The sequence below is a fragment of the Myodes glareolus genome, chromosome 10, assembly GCF_982192425.1.
Source record: "Myodes glareolus chromosome 10, mMyoGla1.1, whole genome shotgun sequence".
Classification (NCBI taxonomy): Eukaryota; Metazoa; Chordata; class Mammalia; order Rodentia; family Cricetidae; genus Myodes; species Myodes glareolus.
Genome location: NC_142035.1, coordinates 36,738,880 through 36,763,441, shown reverse-complemented (window position 1 = coordinate 36,763,441; position 24,562 = coordinate 36,738,880). Strand labels below are relative to the sequence as shown.

The 24,562-nt window shown below is 40.2% G+C and overlaps 1 protein-coding gene across 8 annotated transcripts in view; it reads left to right on the top strand.

The window, feature by feature from the left end:
- Macrod2 (mono-ADP ribosylhydrolase 2) overlaps positions 1 to 24,562 on the top strand; it is a 1,889,233-nt gene that overhangs the window by 1,282,923 nt on the left and 581,748 nt on the right. For all 8 annotated transcript variants that reach the window (XM_085696807.2, XM_085696806.2, XM_085696803.2 and 5 more), the window contains exon 7: positions 7,144 to 7,174. In XM_085696807.2, the coding sequence (XP_085552933.2) occupies positions 7,144 to 7,174 (31 nt within the window). The remainder of the gene's footprint in view (positions 1 to 7,143; positions 7,175 to 24,562) is intronic.

The window sequence follows — 24,562 nt, the reverse complement described above, 5'->3', positions numbered from 1 at the left end:
AATCATCCATTTATGAGGGCTTCACCCCTAGACCTAATCACCTCTCAAAACTTCTGGTTTGAACCTCAAATTCTTTCACAATGCATTTAGATTTCAATAAATGAATTAGGAGTTTGCATAAACATTCAAACCTAAGTACAACTCCAAAAGAATCTCTTAGTCACTTGGGGGCACTATATTAAATAATTATATACTGCATGGCTGAGATATCTGAGGTAGGGTGCTAGTTGGTTTTGGTTATAGATGATACTGACAGAAATTTTCTTCTGTGTGTTCACATAGGGATGGGCAAAACCAGCTATGTCCATAGTGTCCAACAAGGGTACTTATTTCACTCATGAGGGCTCTGCATCATGATTTTGTCTACCCCCAAACATCAAGAGAGTAGGGTCCAGACTTGAGTACATGAATTTAGAAGTGAAGGATGGGTGAGAATAAGCATTCCATTCACTATAGAAGAACTGAAGAAATCGTACAGTAAAGGGTGTGACTAGGAGGAAGGAAAAGACTTGGAAACAGCAATGAAGGTCATGACGATCCTATTACCATACAGATAATAGATTTTAAATGGGAAGGTTCATGTGTTTGGCACCTCAAAATGTATTACATAATAGAGTTGGCCAAAAGTATTCGGAGAGCACTGTAGAAGCTCAGAGGGAAGCTTTAGTGGGTCATATGCTGAGCTGGATTGACACTATTCTTATTAGTACAAATAGAAATTCCAAAGTCCTTTGCCTCCTAGATGAGGAAACAATAGCACAACTAAGGATACAGAATTGTCCTCTGGATTCCACTGTGTTTAAGACACAGCTGTTCATATTCTAATTTCTTCAATAACATTCCTCTTGTTCTTTGGATATTTTATAATATGCAATAGTTGTTTAAAAGTTTCTGTCTGTTCATAGGAGTACTTGGTTGTCTGTCATTTCTTTTGGATTTACTAGACACCTATAATCCCTTGACTTTTGGTTTATTAATCAATGAGTGTTCCTTTGAAGAATTATATTTGTCTTAATTTCTGTCTGAAGGCCTTTGTTGAAACCATAGCATTAGCAAAGGAACTCGCTGCAAATATTAAAAAGAGTGATAGAGGCTGGGAAGACGCTAGAGCAGAGGGTTTGCTAGGTATCGAATGAGTACTGTTCTGGACAGGGCAGAAATAGTAGTTTGAAAGACTACTGCTACATATGACAGAGTAAAGTAGGAGTTCAGAATTATTACTCTCTAAATATGAAACAATTTTATGAAATGATCATTTTCTCCTTTTTTAAAAAAAATCATGTTTAGCAGGTGTGCCCAGCATGTGGTCCTAGGGTCACATGTTTTAAAATTCTCATACATGAACTTTGAAGATGAAGTACAAGGCTGATTTCAAAGGGTTGTCCATGCCTGCTATAGAGATCTGCTGTTGAGAATTATCCAAATAAATTAAACTTACTAATTTCGGCAAAATTTTAAACAATAAGCAAGCACTATTTTAACCTACAGAGCATATGTTTTTAGTAGTGCAGAGAGAAACAAAACAATGTTCCCCGCAAGTGACAGCTTCCTCAGTTCAGCCCAATGTAATTCACAATTAAAAACAGTTAAACAGAAGGTGTGTCATGTAGTATTATTTGTTTGCAAATAATGAGAAATCTACCCAAACTTGAATGAACTATAAAATATGTGTGTTGGCTCAGAAATTGAAAGATCTCCAAGGTTGGAAACATTTTGTAGCTAATTTATAACAACCGGTCACTGATACTAGAACTGCCCCATCTGTTCATCCTCGTAGCTAAGCAGTGCCCTGTGCTACTTCCTTAAGCCAGTGGACACCTTCCCTTGGAAATGAGACTGGGTCAGGACTGTCAAAATACAAAGCTGCTGTCCAAGAGTGAGTGATTTGACCATGAATAAGTATGAGAGAAAAATTCTTTCCATTATTTTTAAGGATCAGTACTGGAAAATCAAAATCAAGAAAATCAAGTACTGAGTACAAGGGTTCTTGGGTAGCCAGCAGAAGTCATGTCAGGGTCAAGTGAGGAGACTGAGGGCTCCTGTTTTTTTATCCTCCAGTGCAGGTGGAGACTGCTCGTTCATTTCCTGGCCTCCCAGACCTGAATAACACAGAAACTGTATTCATTATAATGCAATTTAGTCAATAGCTTAGACGTATTTTTAGCTAGCTCTTACATCTTAAATTAACCCATTTTTATTAATCTGTGTTTTGCCACAAAGCTGTGGCTTACCAATCAGGTTCTGGCTGGCAGCTAGTGTCTTTCTCCTTTGGCAGCTACATGGTGCTCTCTGACTCTGCTTACTTTCTATGTCTTTGTTCAGGTTTCCCGCCTGACTTTACTCTGCTAAGCCATTGGCCAAGAAGGTTTCCCTAATAACCAATGGTAATAAAGCATATTCATAGCCTACAGAGGGGAATCCCATGTCACTCTAGCTACTGAGATAGAAGGTAACAAATTGGGGGCAGATTCTGTAGAGCATGGGAGTCACAATCAATAGACTTACTGATTCTGGTCCTTTTGTAAGTGTGTCAAACCAACCTGTTGGATTAAGGAAGTGGTTTCAATTGTCCCTATCCACAACTTCACAAAGGAAGGGTCCCTCTCCTTGCCAAGTCAATTGTTGATTGTTTTCCTCCCAAGGGAGAGAACATATTCAGGCTTGGGAAAACAAAGCTGAAAGGCAAATGCCATGAAGTAGGTTTCTTTCTTTTTTTAAATTTGTTTATTTTATATCCCTACCAAAGTTTTCCCTCCCTTCTTTCCTCCCAGTTCCTCACCCCCACCTCCACTCTGCCCCTCATCACATCCACTCCTTCTCCTTTTCTATTCAGAAAGGGGCAGGCCTCCCATGGATATTGACAAACCACGGCACATCAAGTTGTAGTAAGACTAAGCACCTCCCCATGTATTAAAGTTGGGTAAGGCGACCCAGTAAGAGGAGTAGGGAACCCAAAAGCCAGCAAGAATCAGAGACAGTCTCTGCTCCCATTGTTAGAAGTATCACAAGAAGACCAAGCTACATAACTGTCAAATATATGCATAGGGCCTAGGTCAGTCCTATGTAGGTTTCTGGTTGTTGGTTTAGTCTCTGTCAATGTCCTATGAGCCCAGGTTAGTTAATTCTATGGGTTTTCTTGTGATGTCCTTGACCTTTCTGGGTCCTACAATCCTTCCTCCCTCTATCTAGCAGGATTTCCCAAGCTCAGCCTAATATTTGGTTGTGGGTCTCTGCATCTGATGATGACAATTAGGCCAAGGCACCAATCTATGAGTATAGCAGAATATCCTTAGATATCATTTCCTTGACATTTCTTTTTCCTCCAGTTGTGTAAGATTCTGTCCTAGGTCTGTGGCTTATCCAGCCTCTGGGTCCTGGTGTTCCAGGCAGTGTCAAGGGTGTGCTCACTCTAATGGCATAGGTCTCAGGTTTGACCAGTCATTGACTGGCCATTGCCACAGTCTCTGTGTCACCCTTATGCTAGCACATACCATAAACCAGACAGACTGTAGGTCGAAGGTTATACGGCTGATTTTTGTGAGTGGACTTGAGGGTCGGTGGGAATGGGAACATAAGGGATCAGGTAGAAGTGGAGTGAGGAGGAGGGTACGAATCAGGTTTCTGAAGGCTCTGTGATCAGACCCCATTAGCACAGAGACCTTTATCTCTCAGAGTTTGCTGGTAGGAGATTCTGGAAGCTTACAAATTGGGCTACTGATGTCATCTCTCAAATTCTATAAGTGACCGCCGAGTTGAATGTACTTCAAGCAAACTGAAATAATTAGCCTGGGTCTGGATACAATCTCACATCTCTCTATGAGAAAAGCGTTCTGAGGGAGGTGTTATATTAAATGCAACTTTGAAATAAAGACACCTTAAACTTCTCAGTTCTGATATCCACGTTGAACATTTATGATGGCAAAGAACACAGATCTTATGTAAGTTACAATAATCCCTTTGCTGATCTCTCTCTCTCTCTCTCTCTCTCTCTCTCTCTCTCTCTCTCTCTCCCTCTCTCTCTTTCTCCGTTTCCCCTTCATTTCTTATCCCTCTCAATAAAGAGTGATTAATGGTGGGAATTTGGTTTAATGAATTATATTCAAAGTTATTTTCTGTAAAATAAATTTTGCATGCCATTGTATTTCCATCTCAGCTTCATCATTGCCTCTTGAGCTAACACAATATCACCAAAGTCATCCCCCATTGCATCACCATTTCCCTTCACATTTATGGCAACGATGTTATTTTCAGATGAAGTTATTCTTCCTTGTTAAAACAGACAGGGCATTTCATACATTTCGACCCAGCTGTGCAGTTGCATGATTGATTCCAAGAGAAGCCTGGAGTTCTGGCAAATAACTGTTGCCCCTCACTGCTCAGTGCATTCTTTCTTCTGCTAGATCTGGGGAAACGATTCAGGTAACTGGACTCGAGAGTGAAGTGGAGGGCAGTTAGTTCAGATGAATTCCCCAGGAAGCAGACCCTGAGACACAGTGAGTGTGCCAGATGTCTGTTAACAAATATTTCAGGAGTGGCATCTGGGCAAGAGAGAGGAAAGAAGCTGCAGTAGACTAGAGGAGAGGATGAAGTGGGAATCAGGCCCAGTGCCAGGCCCTGCTGACCCCATGCAGAGCTTGATTCGAGAAGGGCCCTTCGTTATGACATCAAGGAAGTCAAGATGACCAGGACTTTGTACAAGTCATCGATCTGTTACTGGTGTGGGCTGCCCCGGGAGGGTCAAGGTTCTGAGTGAGATGTCATTTTGTAGCTGAGACAGTTCCAGAAAAGTCTGTTCAGGAAAGGCTGTCTTCTGAAAGCAGTGGTCCTCAGAGATGGCTGACTTGTCCCTTAAGGAACACTTATCCATGTAAACATTTACTGTCATGACTAGAAAAGGGCCCCTGGCATCTAGTGGGATGTGTCAGGGACACTCCAGATATGCACAGGATAGCCTCCAAGAAAAAAAAATCAGCACATGATCCAAAGCATCATTAGTGTTGCAGTGAGAACAGTCTGCTCCAGACCAGGAAATTCTTTGAAACAACCTTCTCGACATCACTGTGTTCTCTCTTGGAGTCATTGTTAATGGAGATGTAGCTTCTTAGACAGTGTTGCTTTCCTTTTTTCTCTTACTATTCCAGTAAACATTGAAGACTGGCATCAAGGTTTCCCTTTGCTCATGAGGAAACTGACCCTCAGGAAACTTAAGTGAACTGCTCCAGTCATGAAGGGGAAGGACCAAGTGTGGGATAGAAAGCACCTGCTTGTGGAAATAATTGTGTCTTCTTTTCTCCTGAAAGTTCAGAACACACAACCTTCAAAACATCCCTTAGCTTGTCGACTGTTCCAAGTTGGAGACACAAGAAAAGAGAGAGCACGAGAGCCAGTACTTTTAGCAAAATAATATAAAATTAATTGACATAACATAAAAACAAAGAAATGGGAATAAGACAAAGCAAGCAAACTACCAGAAAAAAAACAGTCAAAGAAAAAATGTGAGAAATACATATTGACATAAAGACATGCTTATTCATACACAGAGAAATTAAGAAAAAAAAAACACTAGAAACCATTATATATACTCAAAGGACCTATACGGAAAAAAAAAGAAAAAACAATGCTCAGTAAAGCATTATGAAACAAGAAGCCTCCAAAAATATTATTGAGTAGATTTGATGTTTCCCATTTACCATTCATGGGATCTGTTTTAGTGTTGCCGGAGATTTGTATTGCTGTGAAGAGACATCATGACCACAACAACTCTTAGAAAGGAAAGCGTTTAACTCGGGCTGGGTTGCAGTTTCACAGGTTTAGTCCATTATTAGTCATGGTAAGAAGCATGACAGTATGCAGACATGTTGCTGGAGAAGGAGCTGAGAGTTCTTCATCTTGATCCCCCATGCATAGCTTACAAAAGCTCAAAGCCCACCCCCAAAGTATTGTCTCTTTGAGACAGGATTTCTCTAGGTAGGCTTGACTTTCCTGAACCTCATTCTGTAGACCAGAGTGGCCTTGAATTCACATGTCAGTCAACGTTTAGTACTGTTTCCCCCCCCCAGCAAAAATATATGCACTTTATAAGTTTATAGTAAATTTTCCTGATGTGTAATTTGCATATGCGAACAAAATATGTAACATTCTTATAAAATCAAAGTAGCTACTTGGTTTTCACTAAATGAATTTTTTTAATTTTACCGAAAATGTGTACTTGTGCCAAAGCTGTGGTACAGTTGTACCACGACATGGTCGATGATTGGTGCCTGGGATATCCAAATTTCATAGCACTGATGGAGGATCATAGCACAGAGGCAGGAGAAGCTGCTTACTGAGCAGCTACTGCCATGTGATGCCTCCATCTTCCATATGTGAGAGATGTAAAGAATCAAGAAAAAACACAACAGAGAAGTGGTACCAAGTGATTGCAACGGATCAGTTTTGGGCATTAGGTTGTTTTTGCTTGGGTGTTATCTATTTCATTATTGATTACATTTTGCTGGTTTGTTTATTTGAGACAGGGTTACCCTATGTAGTCTTGGCTAGTTTAAAACTTACTATGTAGCTGTGACTAACCTCAAACTCACAGAGATCTAGCTGTTTCTGCCCTCTGAGAACAAGAATTACAATCATATATCACAGCACAAGATTTTTGTAATTTCTTCCTTCCTTCCTTCCTTCCTTCCTTCCTTCCTTCCTTCCTTCCTTCCTTCCTTCCTTCTTTCCCTCCCTCCCTCCCTCTCTCTCTCTCTCTCACACACACACACTTTTGGTTTTTTGAGACAGGTTTTCTCTGTGTTGCTGTGGAGACTATCCTGGAACTAGCTCTTTAAGACCCAGGCTGGCCTCAAACTCACAGAGGTTCGCCTGCCTCTGCCTCCCAAGTGCTGGGATTAAAGGCATGCGCCAACACTGCCAGGCCGATTTTTGTAATTTCTTTATAATAATGGCTGAACAATTGTCTTAGGAGATTTCTGAAAATTTAACAGCTGGGTCTTGGCAGTTCATCTAAGTGCTTGAACTCACAGCTCTGAGTGCAACTTCATAAATGGAAACAATCTAGTTATCGAGCAAAATAGATGTCTAGAGAGATGATGCTGAGAAAGGCCACTCTCTTAACACTAACTGTTGTTTCTGGTTTATTCACAGGCATTTCCCTGCATTTCAACAGGCATTTATGGTGAGTGGTTTAGCATTTGATGGTGTTTGTAATCGTTTGTTTTGGTTGTTAAGTTGGTGGGCAGGGGTAGGGAATGGTTAACTGGAAAACTACAAAATGCTATGAATATATTTTTCTGTGACTTAGAGGGATTGAAATGTAGGTCAAGTCCCACTAAGGAGCCCCAGATTGGTTTGTGGTCTTGAATTTGGTTGCATTGAATATCCAGATGAAATGATTTGACGCATGATGTCTCCACGTCTTTTGTTACATATACAAAAAAAAATTGTACTAGCAATGTTGACTTCTAAAATTGTTTTCTCTATTATAGTCAGATTTTTCCTCTCATAACATGTATTATATACATAAAGTCTAGCATCTTTATTTTATTGTGGCTTACAAAAAATTAAAATGCACAAACATATACATATATATTAAACTTTTAAGATATACAAAGAAGTAACTTAATAAAAGTAAAAATATATTTTAATAACCTGATTTTTTCCTGATATAGATGAATTGTTTTAAGTAGTGAAAGGCGGACTTTTTCTTAACCTGGTATTCCTTTAAAGGCCTTGATGAGAATAAAATGAAAAATGTCCCACCAAATAAAATGAAGAGGCCAAAGACTTGGTCATCCATCTAGACATTTAAGGTAGCACTTTATCCTTGGTCATACATCAAAACATTTAAAGTAGCACTTCCTCCTTGGTCATACATCTAGACATTTAAGGTAGCACTTCCTCCTTGGTCATACATCGAAATATTTAAGGTAGACTTTGTCCTTTTCAGATTGCTCTTTACAAATCATGAGCCCATGTGGTAGGCATCGACAAGTGAGAACTGGACTCTCCTAAGACATTTGTCTATATCCTTTATGTTGCTCCCTCCTCACAAATGTCCTGTTAAAAATCTTAACATTTGCATAAGAGAAACATTGTGTGCAGGTGGTAACATGCTCGATTCTAACCTTCAGTGTGTGAGGAGTCTAACCAGCTAATGCTGCAGACATGGTTCTCATTGTAAGAATGTTCCTTCATCATGATCCTGATTTTCCTCAAACAATGAACAAATTAAGACTGCCTAAACCACCACATTGGACCTTTTGTCTATTACCATGTCAAGCCATGGATGGCTTTTGTTTCTGAAAATACTTAGTAATGTGCAAAGAATTATCTTAGGGTATGCTGTGTTAAGAAGGAAAAATAGAAAAGTAAAGGACGATGAGGAGAAACTATTAAAATAGACCCCAAAATAGACAGGAAATACAAAGTCTAACCTAAAGTAGATCCCAGTCACTGCTCTTTCCAGAAGAATAAGAATCCCTGTTGGAGAGGGAATATGAAGGAGAATCTAAGAGCTGCCTCAGTGTTCCCTCGGGAGGAGAAGGCATTAGTGAAGACAGGATGAAAGCAGAGTGGCTCACACTAACTCACTGAAGGCATGGGCATATTTGCTTTTCTAATCACTGTGAGGAAATGTTTGAAAAAGCAGCTTAAAGAAGAAAGGGGGTTGTTTTGGCTCTAAGTTTGAGGGTACAGTCCCTCATGTAGGGAAGACTTGGTTGTGAAACATATGTGAGCTGGTCAGATGGTCCGCATAGTCATGAAGTCAGTGTGAACGGTGAATGCTCCTTGACTCGCATCCTCCTCTTCTTCAGTCTAGGGCCCCAGTCCATGGGGCAATGCTGTGTATGTTCAGGGTGGGACTTTCCGTCTTAATTTAGCATCTACGAAATACCTTACAGGCACATAGAGAGGTAGATCTCCTAAGTGATTGAAACCCAGTCAAGCTGACAATGAGACCTAGTCGTTGCCATTGCTGCCAGGAAAGTATATCCATTTCCACAATGCTAGGTCAAAGAATACAATACTCACAGAGCAGCTGGCTTCTCATCTTGATTCTCTTAGTTTGGAGAAGTTTACGAAAGAGGATGAAACCCATGACAGTCAGGGGCCGTGTTCAGTTTTAATCCATGGCATCTCTTTCACTAACTGGTAGAAAACTCCAGGATGCTCTGTTTCATTGCCCATTCTACACTGGGCAATCTGAAAGTGACACTCAGTTCTCTTATGAAGTCATAGCTTTCAGATTAGCCCTTGATCCTTTGGCAGAGGACACATATATTGTTGAGTGGTTGTTTTCTTATTCTTATTCAAAGTCTGGTAGCACCTTGTCCTTAATTAGCTGCATTAGTTTTGCTTTTACCTTGGTCTCTGGGAGGTTGATTTACTAATACATTTAAAGAATGTAGTCTTTGGCTGTAAAGGAAAAATCAATTAAAAACCAGCAAAGACTGAAAATTGCAGTTCCTGGTGAGGTTGATCTTGAGCAAATTTTGAGAATAATCTTGGGTTCTATTTCCTGCCTTTCTTACTCCATACATCAAGCCGCACTAGATTAATTTTTCTGTGTGGCCACTTGCTGCGCGCTTCCCATCTGCTCAGGAGCCTTGGACGGCATTCGATTACTTGTGAGTTCATCTTCACTCTCTCTCCTTGGAACAATGGGCACTTTCTATTTATATTCCCTACAGCTATCACACTTTCAAAAAGAGAGGAAAAAAATACCCAAACCCTGTCTGAGAGGATGTGAAGTAGTGTACTCAGATTTATATGATTTCACATGCTTAAAAGAAGACTTTAGTTTGCAGCAGCTTTGTTTTGCTCTTCATTGTTTGAGGCACTTGAACTTGTGATCTTGTTGTCCCAGCCTCCTGAGTACTGGGGCTACAGGTATACAGCAGCATGCCCAACTTGAACAGTTTTTATTTAAGTAATTAATTAATTTATTTTTGCCAGGAAAGTTATTTTTGATGAAACACTTCTTAGGACCAACTGTTTTTGTTTCAGACCATCATTTGGCATTCGTCTTTCCTGACACGCCCTCTGCAACACAAATCTGAGAACATATGAATAACAAGGTCCAATTATTCATCCATCATTCCTGTAATACACTCCTTTATATCACACACATATAGACACACACACACACACACACACACACGACAAAGTTTTAAGTTATCTCTGCATATGTCCATCTTTGCTTTCTAAGCAATCCAAGAAGAATCATATTATGCATATCTGAGCAGGTTGCCCTTCCATCTCCAGGAAGCCTTGAGAGTCCATCTCTCAGAGATCACTGCACCTCCTAAAACTTTTGAGCATTTGAACGAGACTGATAAATGCTGTTTTGTGTTACTCCACACAGTGTTCTGAATAAGCTTTGCACTCACAGAGGTTTGGGTGATTATTGTCATTGTCATCATTATTATTTCGTGTTGTGCAGTGTCAAAGCCAGGAAGTCTTGCACTTGCTAGGCAGGTGCTGTACCACTCAGCTGAACCCCTTAACATGCAGTCTTCTTCAAGAACCACAGTATTCTGGAGCATACACTGTGTGTACCCCATCCCCAGCGGAGGAGCCCTGTGTCCATTGATTAGCAAGTATTTATTGTTGTTGAGAGTAATAAGTCACACAAATTGTTGCCTTATTGAAGATATAGGAAACTGAACTTTTGATTGGCAAAGGAACAGGCAGAGAAAGCTAATCAGTTGTCATTTTCTTTTTAAAATTTCCCCTGACATGTAAAATATAAATATTATACAGAGTCATCGGATTTCATGGAATGTTTCGTTTTGTTCTTATATGGACACATTGTACAATGCTCAAATCAGGCTGCATATATTCATGACCTCAATCATATTTACGGCCAACACTTTCAAAAATCATTTCCCATCACTTTTGGAAATAGTTGATACTTTGTTATTATCTACAGTTTACCTGCCCAAGCAGTATTTTCTTAGAGACAAACAATGCTAGTTTAGAGAAAAGAAACATTTGCAAAAAGCATTCTCAAACTGGAACTGGTGTTTGTGGGCATGGCAGATCAAATGATGCAACAGAACTTGTTCATTCGAGAGCGCAGATTGATCAGGGCATTTCACTTAAGCAGAAACGTTGTGTGGTCTGTTACAGCTACTAGGACTATGATTAGTGGGGAACATAGTGGCCAGGGAGCTGGCATATTGTGACTTCTGACACGGCTCATCCCCGGGCTTCTCCAAAGCTGCCACTTATCAGTCACTTGCTTTGACGGTATCATCACTTGATAGAGTCACGGCCTGAAAAGGAGCTGCCATCCTATTCTCTCAATTTCGAATATCAGGGATCCAGCTTTTGAAAATGTTTAGTTAAGGCCCAAGACACCCTAGTGCCCATGTAACATATCCAGCATCCTCATCTGACAGAGAGTCAAAAGAATGATCATATTCCAAGGGTGCCAGCAGGACATGAATAACCCAGCACTCAGGACCAGTGGCCCTTACATAAGCTGCCCCATTCCCATCATTTTCCCTACTTCTTTGCCTTGGGGAGGCAAACTCTGGAGTACTCCAAAATCAACTGAGGACAACAGCCCACCCCATAATTCAATCTCATTTAAGGAAGAGACATAGTTGGAGCAGACTCTGCCTCTTTTGAAGTTTCCTGGGAGGAGAAAAACCGAACTTTACCACAGGGCCTATCAGCACTGTCTTACTTTCTGCCCCTGCATAAGATTTTCAGCACAGCTGCCCAGGGCCCCAGACGTCCTGCTTACTCTCAGGATGGAAAGCCTCCTTTAGGAGGGCACCGAAGAAAAGCCAGTGGTACTTTTAGAAAAATAGATCCAGGTGAGGCTAACACTCCCGATCCCTGTTAAACATTTGAACTGACCTCCACCTTAGTCTCAGAGGGACAATTCTGAACTTCTCTGATGGACTTTTCAGACCAGATGCGTGCATTCTGCCCTCTAGGCCCCATTCGGACACTCTAGTGCTAATAAGTGTTATAAAAAGGAAAAAAAAAAGACCAGACATGATACAGAGCAAAGGAATTTTTACTAGAAGCAAATGGCAAAAACGGTTTCAGTCTGCTTTATGATAGTTGCTAGAGTTAATTGATACAAAGTCCAGGCAGAAATGTCCATTGAGTACTGGGAAATTGAGTAAATAGTCTCTCAGGAGGAAAAGGAAAACATCTGAAGTGTTCTTGTATACGATGGGGTATTTTTAGAGAGAAATTTTAGACAATGAGTTACTGGCTGGAAACGGAGAGCACTGTCAATACAACATCGCTTAGCCGAAGCAGCTCTAGCGTATGTACTCATCGTACCACTTAGAATGCGGTACAAACACCTATTTTTTTTCAAAACCCCTTACTAAATGTTGTTGGTCCAAACTTTCTAGCTGAGCCCATCATTGACATTTAGGTTCATTCTTCTGCTCCTAATAAGCCAAAGGAAATTGATGTGGTGTGTTATTAGCTTTCTGTGTATGATATATATATATATATATATATATATATATATATATATATATATATATATATATATATATATATAATCTGTACAGCTGTCAGATTGACAGGCATGCATCTGAAGGAGATGAGGCTACTCCACAGTGGCCATGCTGGGGGCATGCCTGCCTCTTTGCCCTTTCAAGGCTGGCAGGTGGGAGGAGGTGTGACTACCACTGCTCTATAATTCTGAGCTTGCTGGAAAGAATAGCCCTCTCTGGTAATGCATTTGGGAACCAAAGGAAAGAAATGACAAAAATATGTGCCCTTGCTTTCATCTCTGCAACCTTCCCCCTTCTTGTTTTTTTTTTTCCTTCTTCCCTTTGATATTTCCATTTGCTTTGAAAACTTTCAGGTGGTCTAATAATGATTTATCTCCCTTTCATAAAAATCTGTCTTCTGGCATGCTAGGATTCCATCCTTGTCAAGGTATACCCACTATAGACAGCGTTATCACTCTTGGCAGTCCTTGAGTTAACCACTGCTCCACAAAGCAAGTGACATTAGAATCAGTGTAACCTACTTCTCATGAGAAAACATATTGGTGCTGTCAAACCCAGCTCAATTATATCACATTTAAATGTAATTTTATGAGTTGACCATCACGAGGCAGCAGAGAGAACTAGCTTGAGACAGCAAAGTCCCAGGTAGGAAACTGCTTCTAACCCTCTGAAGCCTTTGGATTTGAATAGACCATTTCAGCCAATATACTCAGACACACTCATGTTTACGTACACATTAAATGCTAAAGCTCTTTCTTTGTGTTCTCTAAGGACCGTGGGTCTCAAAAGTTAAAAGACATCAAAGAAACCCAAAGCAAAGCACTAGCTTTGTGTTAGAAAACATTCTCAAGTATCTGACAAAAAGTATTTGCTAGTTCATCCTATACAAAAAGGCAGTAAGTATGCATGAGTAGAGCTCCCTCAGGAGCTCCACTGAACAATGTGAAAGCCTTGGAAGCTCGGTTCCGTGGGTACTGGGGACACAGTGGGAAGCTGGCTCATCTCGGGGGTGTGCAGTTTCAACAGAACTTAATGATCAATACCTTAAAGGTGATTAGAGTTGCATCCTATTTATTTATTTGTCTATTTATTTATATTCTTTCTAAGGTTTAGGCATGTGTTCCATTGTAATTTTGCAAAGGTAAAAATCTGACCAGAGTCATGAGTTCCAAACCAACCCTTTCTTACATGCTGCTAATCATTATTATGCATTATTTCTTTTAAAAAAGGACTACTTCTAAAAAGATATCAAAATATTAAGACTTTTAAGGATCCAGAAAAACTATACTAGCAAATTGAAAAGTCTGCATATTTCACAGTAAATCTGGGTATATCTTTCAGACACATTGAAAACTAGAGCATTATCAAAAATCAACCCCCTAGAGATCTTCTTGGGAGAATTTAAGAACTATCTACTCTTCACTGAAGTTGTTCTTTGATGTAACAGTGCTAAAATGGATACATCCCTATGCCAGCAGTTGAAGTGATCAGTCTTCACTGTCAGTTTGAGTAGATTACAAATCATCTAAACAACACATCCTTAGGTGTGTCTATAAGGGTATCTCCACAGAGGTCTAACCATCCTAAATGTCTTCACCACTAGCCAGAATCGCATGTCCCAAACTGAAAAAGAGGGGGAACAGAGGAACACCAGACACAAAGCTATGAGGCATAGCTTTATCTTGTGAGAATATTGGTTGCACATTTCAAGTAATCAAACAGAAATTTATTTCAAATTTCTGTATACCTACATATTTTCTTACCATGTTTTGAATGGCACCCATTCACCTTGTTTCTTGGGCATGCTTATATCTAAAGGGTAAGTTTCAATAAACATAGCTGAACTCTCTTGAGATGAGATTTCACAAATAATTTTGACAGTTCTTAGAGAAGTCAACTTTGTTTATTTCCCCAGGACAGTGATTTTCACATCAAATCTGTTTTACGTCAATGGTTCTATTTTTAAAATTTATCTTGGAATCCTTTTAAAATGCAGCTTATTAGTTAGGGTAAAGCTGAGCTGGAAACAGAGAGAGAGAGCAGAGAAACAGAGGGAAGGAAAAAGGGAGGGAGGAAAGGAGGGAAGAAAGGAAGGAGGAAAGGAGGGAGGAAGGGAGGGAAAGGATGCAGTGGCTTAGTGAATGTAGATGCTTTGCCCATCTTTGGTAACAGAGCCAAAGTAAGCATTCTGCTTGGGAGAGGATTTGCCTCCTCTGTTATTTAAGGATCTGGGAATATGCTGTGGTTTCAAGTAATTACTAAGATGTAATTGCTGTTATTGACTTATCTACCCTGATATCAAATATCTCTATTATCTATCTATCTATCATATGTCTATCTAGAGAGAGAGAGAGAGAGAGAGAGAGAGAGAGAAGACCATCTATGGTAGTGTCTTTGAATACAGACTTATCACTTTGAAAGCCAAGAGAAGTTTTTCTTGTGACCAACATTAGACAGGGGATAAGGAGTTTCACCTAGCTTGGAGTTCACTTGCTTAGCTACAGCTCTGTCTAATGGGGGAAAAAAAGGAGAAATGCATTTTGTTGAATTTCTAGATTTCACTACTCACAGGGGCATGATAAGTCAATGAACCACACTGGACATCTCTGGCTAGTTTAGGAGCAGTATCACCCAGAGTTGCTGCTTATTTTATAAGAATCTTTGATAATTTTAATAGTACAAATTCTATTAAATTGTCCTTATTATGTTTAACGATTAGATTTCCAAAAGAAGAGCATTTTTAAGGCATCTGAACACTGACCTCTATTTTGATGGTTAGCCAGCACATTTAAACATTCAGCAGTGCATTTAAACATCTAACTGAACTGCACTTACACTCTTTGCTTCCCTTAGTCCTTGGAAAAAGTCCAAGCGATCAGTAGACTTTGAAATCAACATGATGAGGATATATAAGTACCAATGTATTTCCTATGTTTTAATTCTAGACCATCTCCACAGAAGTCCTTGACTGAAGGTTTTGTAATTTGTTTCTATGACACCCTATTCCCTGAGGCTACATAAAGTATAAGTCTTCTTGCAGGGGTTGTGAGAAGCTGAAGCAACATCCCATGAATTGAGAAACTCTAGGAAATCAGAGTTGAGAGGCAGAATCTGATGATAAAGGATACATTGCTACAATAGTCAACTGTTAAGTGACTATGAATATTTCTCTGCAAGTCAATTCTTAAAATGTTCGCAACTAAATGAAGCATCTTATTCTTGTCTCCCCTTTCAGCTATGATTAATAAAAGAGTTTCCTGAAAGTGACTACAAATTGAACTAAAATCAATAAAATCAGCATAAAATCACCTCCACTCCATGATGTGTTCATCTGAGTCCATTTCTAAATGTTATTAATAAACCTGATTTTACATAGCCTTCCTGGGTCTCCCTTTTAATCAACTCCATTTTCAGCAAAGCCCCCTCCCCTTTATTGAAGATCTCCATTCTTTTCATCAAGACTTAGATCATGAAAATGAGCTCTGAGCTCTGTCTTTGTTATATCCCATCACCCAGAACACTGCTAAATGCACAGGACGTCTTACTATTTTATTTCAACAACCAAAACCTAAATAGGAAGCTATAAAATAGCAAGGGCAGCTATTGAAACATCCTTTCCCCTCCAGAGATATAAATCAACATTCAGGAACCATTGGTATCTATCACACATTGATTTCTGCTGAAGGAATTATTTCATTATGATTTGACAGGGAAAGCTAAAATGTCAGTTAATAATTTTCAAAACGGTTTTGTTAAAATATAATCTATCAACACAGACGCTTCCCTTTTAAAGGGCTGTTAGTTTATTCAGTGCGCTACGAAGTCATTATCATAAGCTAATTTTAGAAAATATTCATCAGACCCCCCAGAATGCCCCATTTAGGCATCAAATCCATCTGGTTTTTTTCTCCCCATGCCTTAGGCAACTACTCGCCTAATCATAGATTCTCCTCCTGAGATCTGCAAGATAAAGGGAATCAGAACACAAGCGGCATTTTATAACTGATTTGGTTTTCTCTTACCAGCATACTTTCAGGACCCATCCGCATTGTGAAATGTCAGTTGTTCTTATTTTTTATGAATATTCTGTTGCACGTATATGCTACATTTCATTTTGTTTAGTAGTATATCCGTGAATGGAAGAGAAAACTTCTATTGGGAAAATATTCACCGAGATAATCCATACTTACATTTTTGGGTTGCTTGACCTTTCTTGTGTCTCTCCAAAATCGTCCTTTTCTTGAAGGCTCTGAAGTCCACTGGCCTGTGTGGTTTGTGTCACTCTGTGTAATCCAATGATCTGTACCCTGACAGTGGCATTCTCTCAGGGGTCTAAGGAAAAAGAAACCCTAAATCAAAGTCGCCTTGGATATAAGATTCAGGATCCCATTGATCTGCATTTAAATTCTAACACCTTTTATTATTAGCTGTGTGGCCTTAGGAGGTTAATTCATCTTTCTATGCCTCAGTAACCTCAGCTGTTAAATAGAGTTAGTAATGCCTGTAACATGGATTTGCTGTAAAGATTAAATTCTATAAATGATGAAAGCGGCATTTGCCCTAAAGTCCAACCTACAGATGTACATTTGGGCAATTTTGATTGCTGGTGGGGCCAATGTCCACGTTATTTTATCTCCCACACTTATCATTATTGTTCTCCCCCTGGACTCAGAACTCCTTGCTGCACAGAGCTTAAGGCTGTGTTCAATTCTATAGCTTAGAGTCTGAAGAAACACCAACACTGGTACTCAATTATCCACCATTTAAAGGAGCCTTGCACTCTAGATATCCCCTATCACAAGAGCCTGTGAGTTGTATTATTTTGCTTATGGTTTCTTTGATAGACCATTGTCCTCATTTAACTACCGTTGGGTTTTACTCAGAGGCTTATGAGTCCACCTGCCTGGAAAGAGACCAGTGATCTCACCATGCCATGCATTCTATATCCTACATAGCAATTAGCATGGTACTCAATCGTTCCCTAATAGAGACAACTTGCTGAAGCCCCTCCAAGCTCCCTACAGTTTATCTAAGTCTGAGAAATGTTGCAAAGACATTTTATCTTGTTTGTAAGCAAATTAAGAATTTACTAAGAGCGACAAAGCAATAGTAGTTATTTGTGGTCTTAAAAGTGAAGTTCAGTATTGTAAAGTAGCTGATCCTTTGGGTAAAACTAAATCGTATTTCTCTATAGTAGTTTTAAATATTCTTTTCTAGGCAACACCAAGGGTTGCTATTCCAATGCTTTCCTTAAAGAGATAAGAAGCCTACTATTTGTTTTGAGTTTTCCTAATACTGGAATAAATTTCTTTTTTCCTATAACCACAGACAATTGCTATTCTAAGCCACTTGAGATATCATTCTGGATCCTTCCTTTCCTGGCTTGGAAAAATGATACACAGAGATCCAGAGTCTTGCCTAGCAACATCCATCCTAATGCATCTAAGAACTAATATCATTGCTGTCCAGACAACAGATCAGAGAGGCAAATATAGAGAATAAGGAATCCAGTGGATCTGAGATCTCAGTCTAGAATAATATATATACTAATCCCATTTTCAAACTTCAGTTCCAAGGCTCGTCATATATTTCAATTTGAATTATTTTTATTTGGGGGTGATTTTATATATGATTATACAGTATTTACATCATTATCAATATCCTTTCCTCTTTCTCCTTCAATTCTTCCCATGTCCACCCTCGCTTGTGTTAATGTTGTTTATATTCGTGTGTTTACAGATAACATCTTGGGGTTGGATAACCTGCTGGGGTTTTGTCCCTAGAGAAAACTTATTCCCATTTGAAGCAGCTACTGACTCCCTATTTCTGTTAATCTAGGCATGGGACTTTGTAAAATTAGGCTTCCCTTTGTAGAAGAGAAAGGAGTCGAAGTGAAGCTCTTCCTGATCTGCATGTAGTCCCAAAGATTGATGACCAGTAAGAGTTGAACACTCACCTTCTTTAGTCCCTGCTCTCACTGTTGCCTCTTTTACCCAAACTGCTGCTTCTAGCTAAATCATGTTTATAAGAATCACCCCGTGTCGGGCCACTGGATTCACTATTTGTAACTTACGACAGCTAAATTAACATAGAAGGTACCTGAACATCCATCTTTCTTTGCATCATCTCAGCACTTCTTCTACTTCATCATCAGAGTTCCCGTTAAAGGAAAAGCTGACACATGTATCTTCAGGTACCAGGACATAACCTATGTAAGAGAGGTTATTTTTTAGTTGAAATTGTTTCTTTATTCTGAACCCTAAGTATATTGTAATCTTCTTCTTAAAATGCTTCATATTACTTACTATTTAGCCAGTGTTTCAGCCCTCCTCCAATAAATCATCTTGTATGATTAACCCTCAGGAAGATGCTCATCCTGTGGTTTATGGTGCTGCTGGACCACTGCCAAAGCCCCAGTTTGAAAAGTCAGGCAGGCATTCGACCAACCTTGTAAATGCCAGTCCTTGAATATAATTACAGGAACCTGGAAGAGTGATCCCCAGCAGCAGAAGGGTTCCAGGCTTCTGCAAATTCTGAATCCCTTAGCAAGCCAGTGAGATCTGCTAGCACTGCCCTAGGGAAAGGTTCACTTCCTAAATTATAGCTTCTCAATTCTTTCTTCAACTTTACAAATATCTCGTCTTCTCATCCACAGTGAAGAAAGAAATGCACAGCATTGCTGTTTTCCCATGTTATGTATAGACGGAGATGAGAACTCATCAGCTTTTCCATCCCTCATAAAACAATGAAAATATGCCTCACTGCCAGGCTCAAACGGTGATATGCATCCAGGGATTCAAGAAATGTAAAAATAGGCATCTTGCAATGCTTTTCTTAGATTTCTCTGCACATTCCGAAGGCAGACATAGGGAATAAGTGGTGTGTTTTTCAGGGGGAGGGAAGAAAGCAGAGGAGGCCTATGTGGCTTACATAGGAAGTATGCCAGTGCAATCCCTCTGCCATTAGACTTCACTCTAACGCCCTGCTCGTCCCCAGGAAAGGTAAGATGAAGTAGGAAAGGCGGTGAGGCAAGATGGGAGAAATGAAGAGCAGCAGGAGGTAGAAAAGTCTAGGAGGTGAACAAGTGGGCTGCAAGCTGATGCAGGGCAGGCATTCTGAAACAGATGCAGTCTGATGAGAGGGTGCACTGCCATATGCGGGCCTAGAGGATGCACCAAGACATGCGTGCCTAGAGGTTGCACCTAGACCTTGCAGGTTCATTTGCACCAAGGGATCTTCTTGTTGTTTCCCTGGTCTTTCTACTTGGCATTCTTTGTCCTATCGTTACACTAAGTGTCTCCACATTTCAGCTCCATTACACCAGAGACAGTGCCTGAGATGAAGCCACAGGGTCCATCTAAAACAATTAGGCAGATGAGAAGGTGAAGGTGATTCTAATCATTTCCCTACGGGCTGTTTTGCCCACTTCTTCATCCCCGCCCCCCAGCACCACACAGCTTCCTTTCCAGGCAGTAAACCTGGTGCTTCAGAGGGAAACTCCTACTGGATAAACTGCTTTGGGCCTTTTCTGTCTCAGTGTCATGTCCTGTCTGGAGAAGCATCATTTTCAGGAAGTTACCAGAAATGGGTGATTATTTAAGAAATTTTTTTAAAAAACCCAACAAATTGGATATTCTCAGTGATGCTGGTTTTTTGTTTGCTTGCTTCCTATGCTATGAGATGAGGTAAGAGTGAGCAGAGAAAGGAACAATAGTAATGACTGTCAGGTTTTTCCCCTCATGGCATGAAGAAATACAAAGAGGTAAATGGAGGCTGACCCGGGTCTATGCAAAACCTTTGTATGTTTCCTAATGAAGTGGCAGGGCATTCTTTCTCCAATCTTATAATTAATTTTTAGTTCTCTTCTGTTCCTTAGACCGCCCCCCTTATCTTTTTAACAGTACCCTGTCACGGGCTATTGAACTCACCATTAGCAATGCAGACTTACCAAACTTTCATTCTTGCTTCTTGGAAGATACAGGCCCAGTAGTGGAGGTGTACTTTCCTCAGGCCATTTGAAGCCCTGAGGAAGTTTCTCCTGATGCTATATAACCATCAGCGAGGTCTTTGAACTCCCCCATGGTGGTTCCATCTTGTTCCTGAGTTCTTCAACACTGCACACAGAGGCTGGCATCCTCCCAGTGAGCCTTGGTCCTGTTCAGTGCCTCTATGTCCTCATTGTCCCATCTATGTGAGGACCAGCACAAACATGACCCTGAGAAGAATGACTTCCCTAGATATTCCCAGCAGAGTCTGCTATACTGCCCACCCCTTACTGAGCTCCATGGCTCTCCTTCTCAGTCGTTGTTACACCTGACAATGTAGGTGGATTGGGGTGCCTCTTTTACAGCTGTTAGCATCTGGAGTTGCTTACTCCAGTCCCCAGTGTTTGATAGATGATAGTCAGTATATTCTTGTTAAATTAATGCATAAATTTTCCTGTAAAAAAAAGAACCTTCCTCTATATTCTTTCTTGTAATTTAAATCACTTTTGAGCTTGTTCTGACAACAAAATTACAAGGCATACTATTATCTTGTGAGAATGTGGATTCTGTTTCCAGTAACCAAGAGGGAAACATGTTGGGAGATGGCAGAATGTAAATTAGAGCTCTCCTACATGAACCTGCCTTCTTGTTTCCTTTCCTTACAGCACATCCAACCAAAGAAGCAGGCAAATTCTTTCCCCAAAGACCTAATACTTTGATATTTGTATTGATCTTCCTTGCATCCATGCTGCAGTAATGTCTCTACAAGTGATCATCTTTGAAAGGGGTCATCTGTAAGACTCTTATTCTTCAGCAAATGATATATCTTTATTCTTGTTGTGACTGAATAAAATTCCACTGTGTACATGTACCACACTTTCTTGTATCTAGTCCTTTGTTGTTGAACATAAGGTCTGTTCCTATAGCCTAATTATTGCAAATAGTGCTGTAAGTGACATGCAAGTTTCTCTATGGTCAGATGGTTTGAAGAAATTCAGGTCATACAAACAGCAAACTTAGGACATGTAGTGAACATAGTTCCAGATTTTTGAGGGCCCTCCATATTGGTTCACCTATTGGCAAGAAAAATTGACATTCACACCAGCAATATATAGGATCTACATTTTGTTCACGTTTCCCATCATTTGCTGTTATTTGTTCTCTCTCTTTTTTCTTTAAAGAATTTATTATTATTTTAAAAAGAAAACAAACTATCTTTTTTTTTATTATATATACCAATCTAAGTTCCCGCTCTCTCTCCTCCTCCCATTCCCTCCACATACCTTCCCACCCCACCCCGATCCACTCCTCAGAGAGGATAAGGCACATTGCTTTGGGGAAGGTCCAAGGTCCTCCCTACTACATCTGTAAGACTCTTAAGAGGCTCCAAACAGATCATCAAGCTGCCAAGTGATTGGCCAAATCTAATGTACCTCAGAGATTGTCCATCCAAATTCAACTGTTAAATGTGCTCATTGTTTTCTGTCCCACCCCCAAACATGGCAACGAGTCTCTAGGCTATGAAGTTGCAGTGACCTGGGAGCATGCATTATCTCTGTCCCCTCACTGCCTAGTATGATACCCGATTTGTGGCACATACTGAATAAGTTCCCAATGGCACTAAAGTGGGTCATCTCGCACCTTCCACTTAGCGTTGGCTAATTATTGACTGATGAGTTCATGTTAACTATTCAGTCTTGAGAGTTCATTAGTTAAAAAAAATTAGCAGAAGACACATGTCTGTTGGGAACATATGAACACATCTGTGTCACAAATGTTATCAAAGACAGTGTGAGATGGGGTAAGGTTTTATTTTTTTTTTTAGTAAATTTTATTAAATTATAAAAGTTTCCATTTCCGCCCCCCCTCCCAACACCCTCCCACTCCCCCCACTCCCCACCTCCTTCCCCTCCGTCCCCCAGGGCAGTCAGGGTTTCCTGCCCTGTGGGAAGCTCCAGCTCCCTCCCCCTCCCTCCAGGTCCAGGAAGGCGAGCGTCCAAACAGACTGGATCCCCAAAATCCAGCATATGCAGAGGAAACAGGTCCCAGTGTCATAGTCAATGGCTTTTCAGAAAGACCCCGGGCCAGCCACAGTCAGAGAATCCGGCCAAATTCCGAGAATCTGACTAGATCACGTCCTCGTTCAGTCCCAGTCCGACTGGCCCTGGTAAATTCTCATCAGATCCGTTCCCTTGTATCAGTGGGTGATAGCATCCCTCGCAGTACTGATTTCGTCTTTCATGTTCCTCCTCCTTCCGCTCCCCCTCCGGACCTCGGGGGGGGGGGTATCTATTCACTCATAAGTGGATTCTAACCATAATTAAAGGTCTTTGAGCCTATTATTCGTGATCCTAGAGAAGCTAAATAAGTAGATGAACCTGATGAAGATTATTTAGCTATCCACCAGGAGGTAGGAAATAGACAAGAGTCCCAGGTAACCTCGGGTGCATGGGGGGGTGGGAGGGTCGATGGAGGGGGAGAGGGCTAGAAAGAAGGGAGTAGGGGAGGAACGGGGAAAGCTTGGTGGCCGGGGATGGGGGGGGAGGGAGGGAGGATGAATATGGGATCAGGGAACAATATATTTCAACTAAGGGAGCCATTTTAGGGTTTACAGGAGACTTGATTATATATGGGATCCCAGGTCCAAGGAGAAATCCCCCAGATTGCTCTCTGGACAGAGGAGAGGGTGCCTGAATCGGCCGTGGCCCATGACCATACTGATGTATATTTTGCTTATCACCATAGATCCTTCGTCTGGCGAAGGACGGCTATGCAGTTGGGGTAAGGTTTTAAAAGCTACATATACACATCTCAGAAGTAAGAAAGCCATATAAACAATTACAGACACTGCAACAGAACATCTCTCCCCATTGTAAGCTGTCAATATGTCTCTAAGAAACAGCTACTCCTGAGTTTCTTGTGTGTTAAAAATAATTTTATTTATAAGTCTATAAATATGATAAAATTATCAATCCTTTTTGTAGGTTTTATAATATAGAAAACCCTTCCCATTTCAAGATTATTTATAAAATTCACTTGTTATCTTCTAATGACCTAGTTATAGTTAAAATATGCAACACATGTATATTTATGTTAAACCATATGAGTTTATCATGTTTTATGAACATATATCATAAGTTCACAGAAATTCATTTATACATCACAAACACTGTGTTATATCTTTACTATATGTGCTCAAATGCATATGTGTACATATGTAATTAGCACTTATATATAAATTCAGATAGATAATTAATCATTCTCTATTTTCTTTCCCAAATAAAACCAAGGTTTTTATTTCTCTAGTACTGATAATTGTAAAGTAATACAGAAAATTTAGTTAGTAGATAAATTTCAAGATCAGATTTTTCCTTTTAATGTTGCATTGAATGATTTTCTTCACTTTCTGTTCTTTACAAGATAATGAGAATAAGTTCGTTTCACTGCAGGAAAGGGGACATGCTTCACCCTTGCCACACAAATAAGCAAGTCATCTAATGGAAGACTAAATTAGCACTGGAGCCCTTTGACAGTTGGTAGCTTAAGTATTTGTAGCATAATGAAATTTCTTAGAATTAGACTGACCAGTATCAGTTTGCTAATGATCGTCTGAGAGACAAAGACAGTGTAGCTACTGTCATTTTTCTATAAGTCCATGATTACCATGCGCTAAACTTTCCAGGAGTCAAAGGTATATTTTCCTTTGGCCCTTTTGGCAAAAATTGTAGAAAGAAATCTGTCACACCTTTCATTAGTACTACTCAGACTTAACCCAAATGTACGGAGCATTTTCAATCGACAGAATTCAAAGCAAATCACAGAGTGCCCCCCAACCCCGCGTGAAACATGGCACATTAGCACATTTCCTGAAGGGTGACAAACAAAAAAACTCGTCACCTTCAATCCTTTCTTCATCTTTAAGACACTCTGGGGAATAGATTCTTTCCCCACTAGGCCAAATCCAGTGTGCCCAAGGCTGTCAGATCTGTAGAAAGGGACTTGTTGGCGAGGCAGTGTGAGCGCCTAGCCGAAATTGGCAATCCATTTCTCCATTTCCATTGTACATTGTACAGCCATCCCTGACAA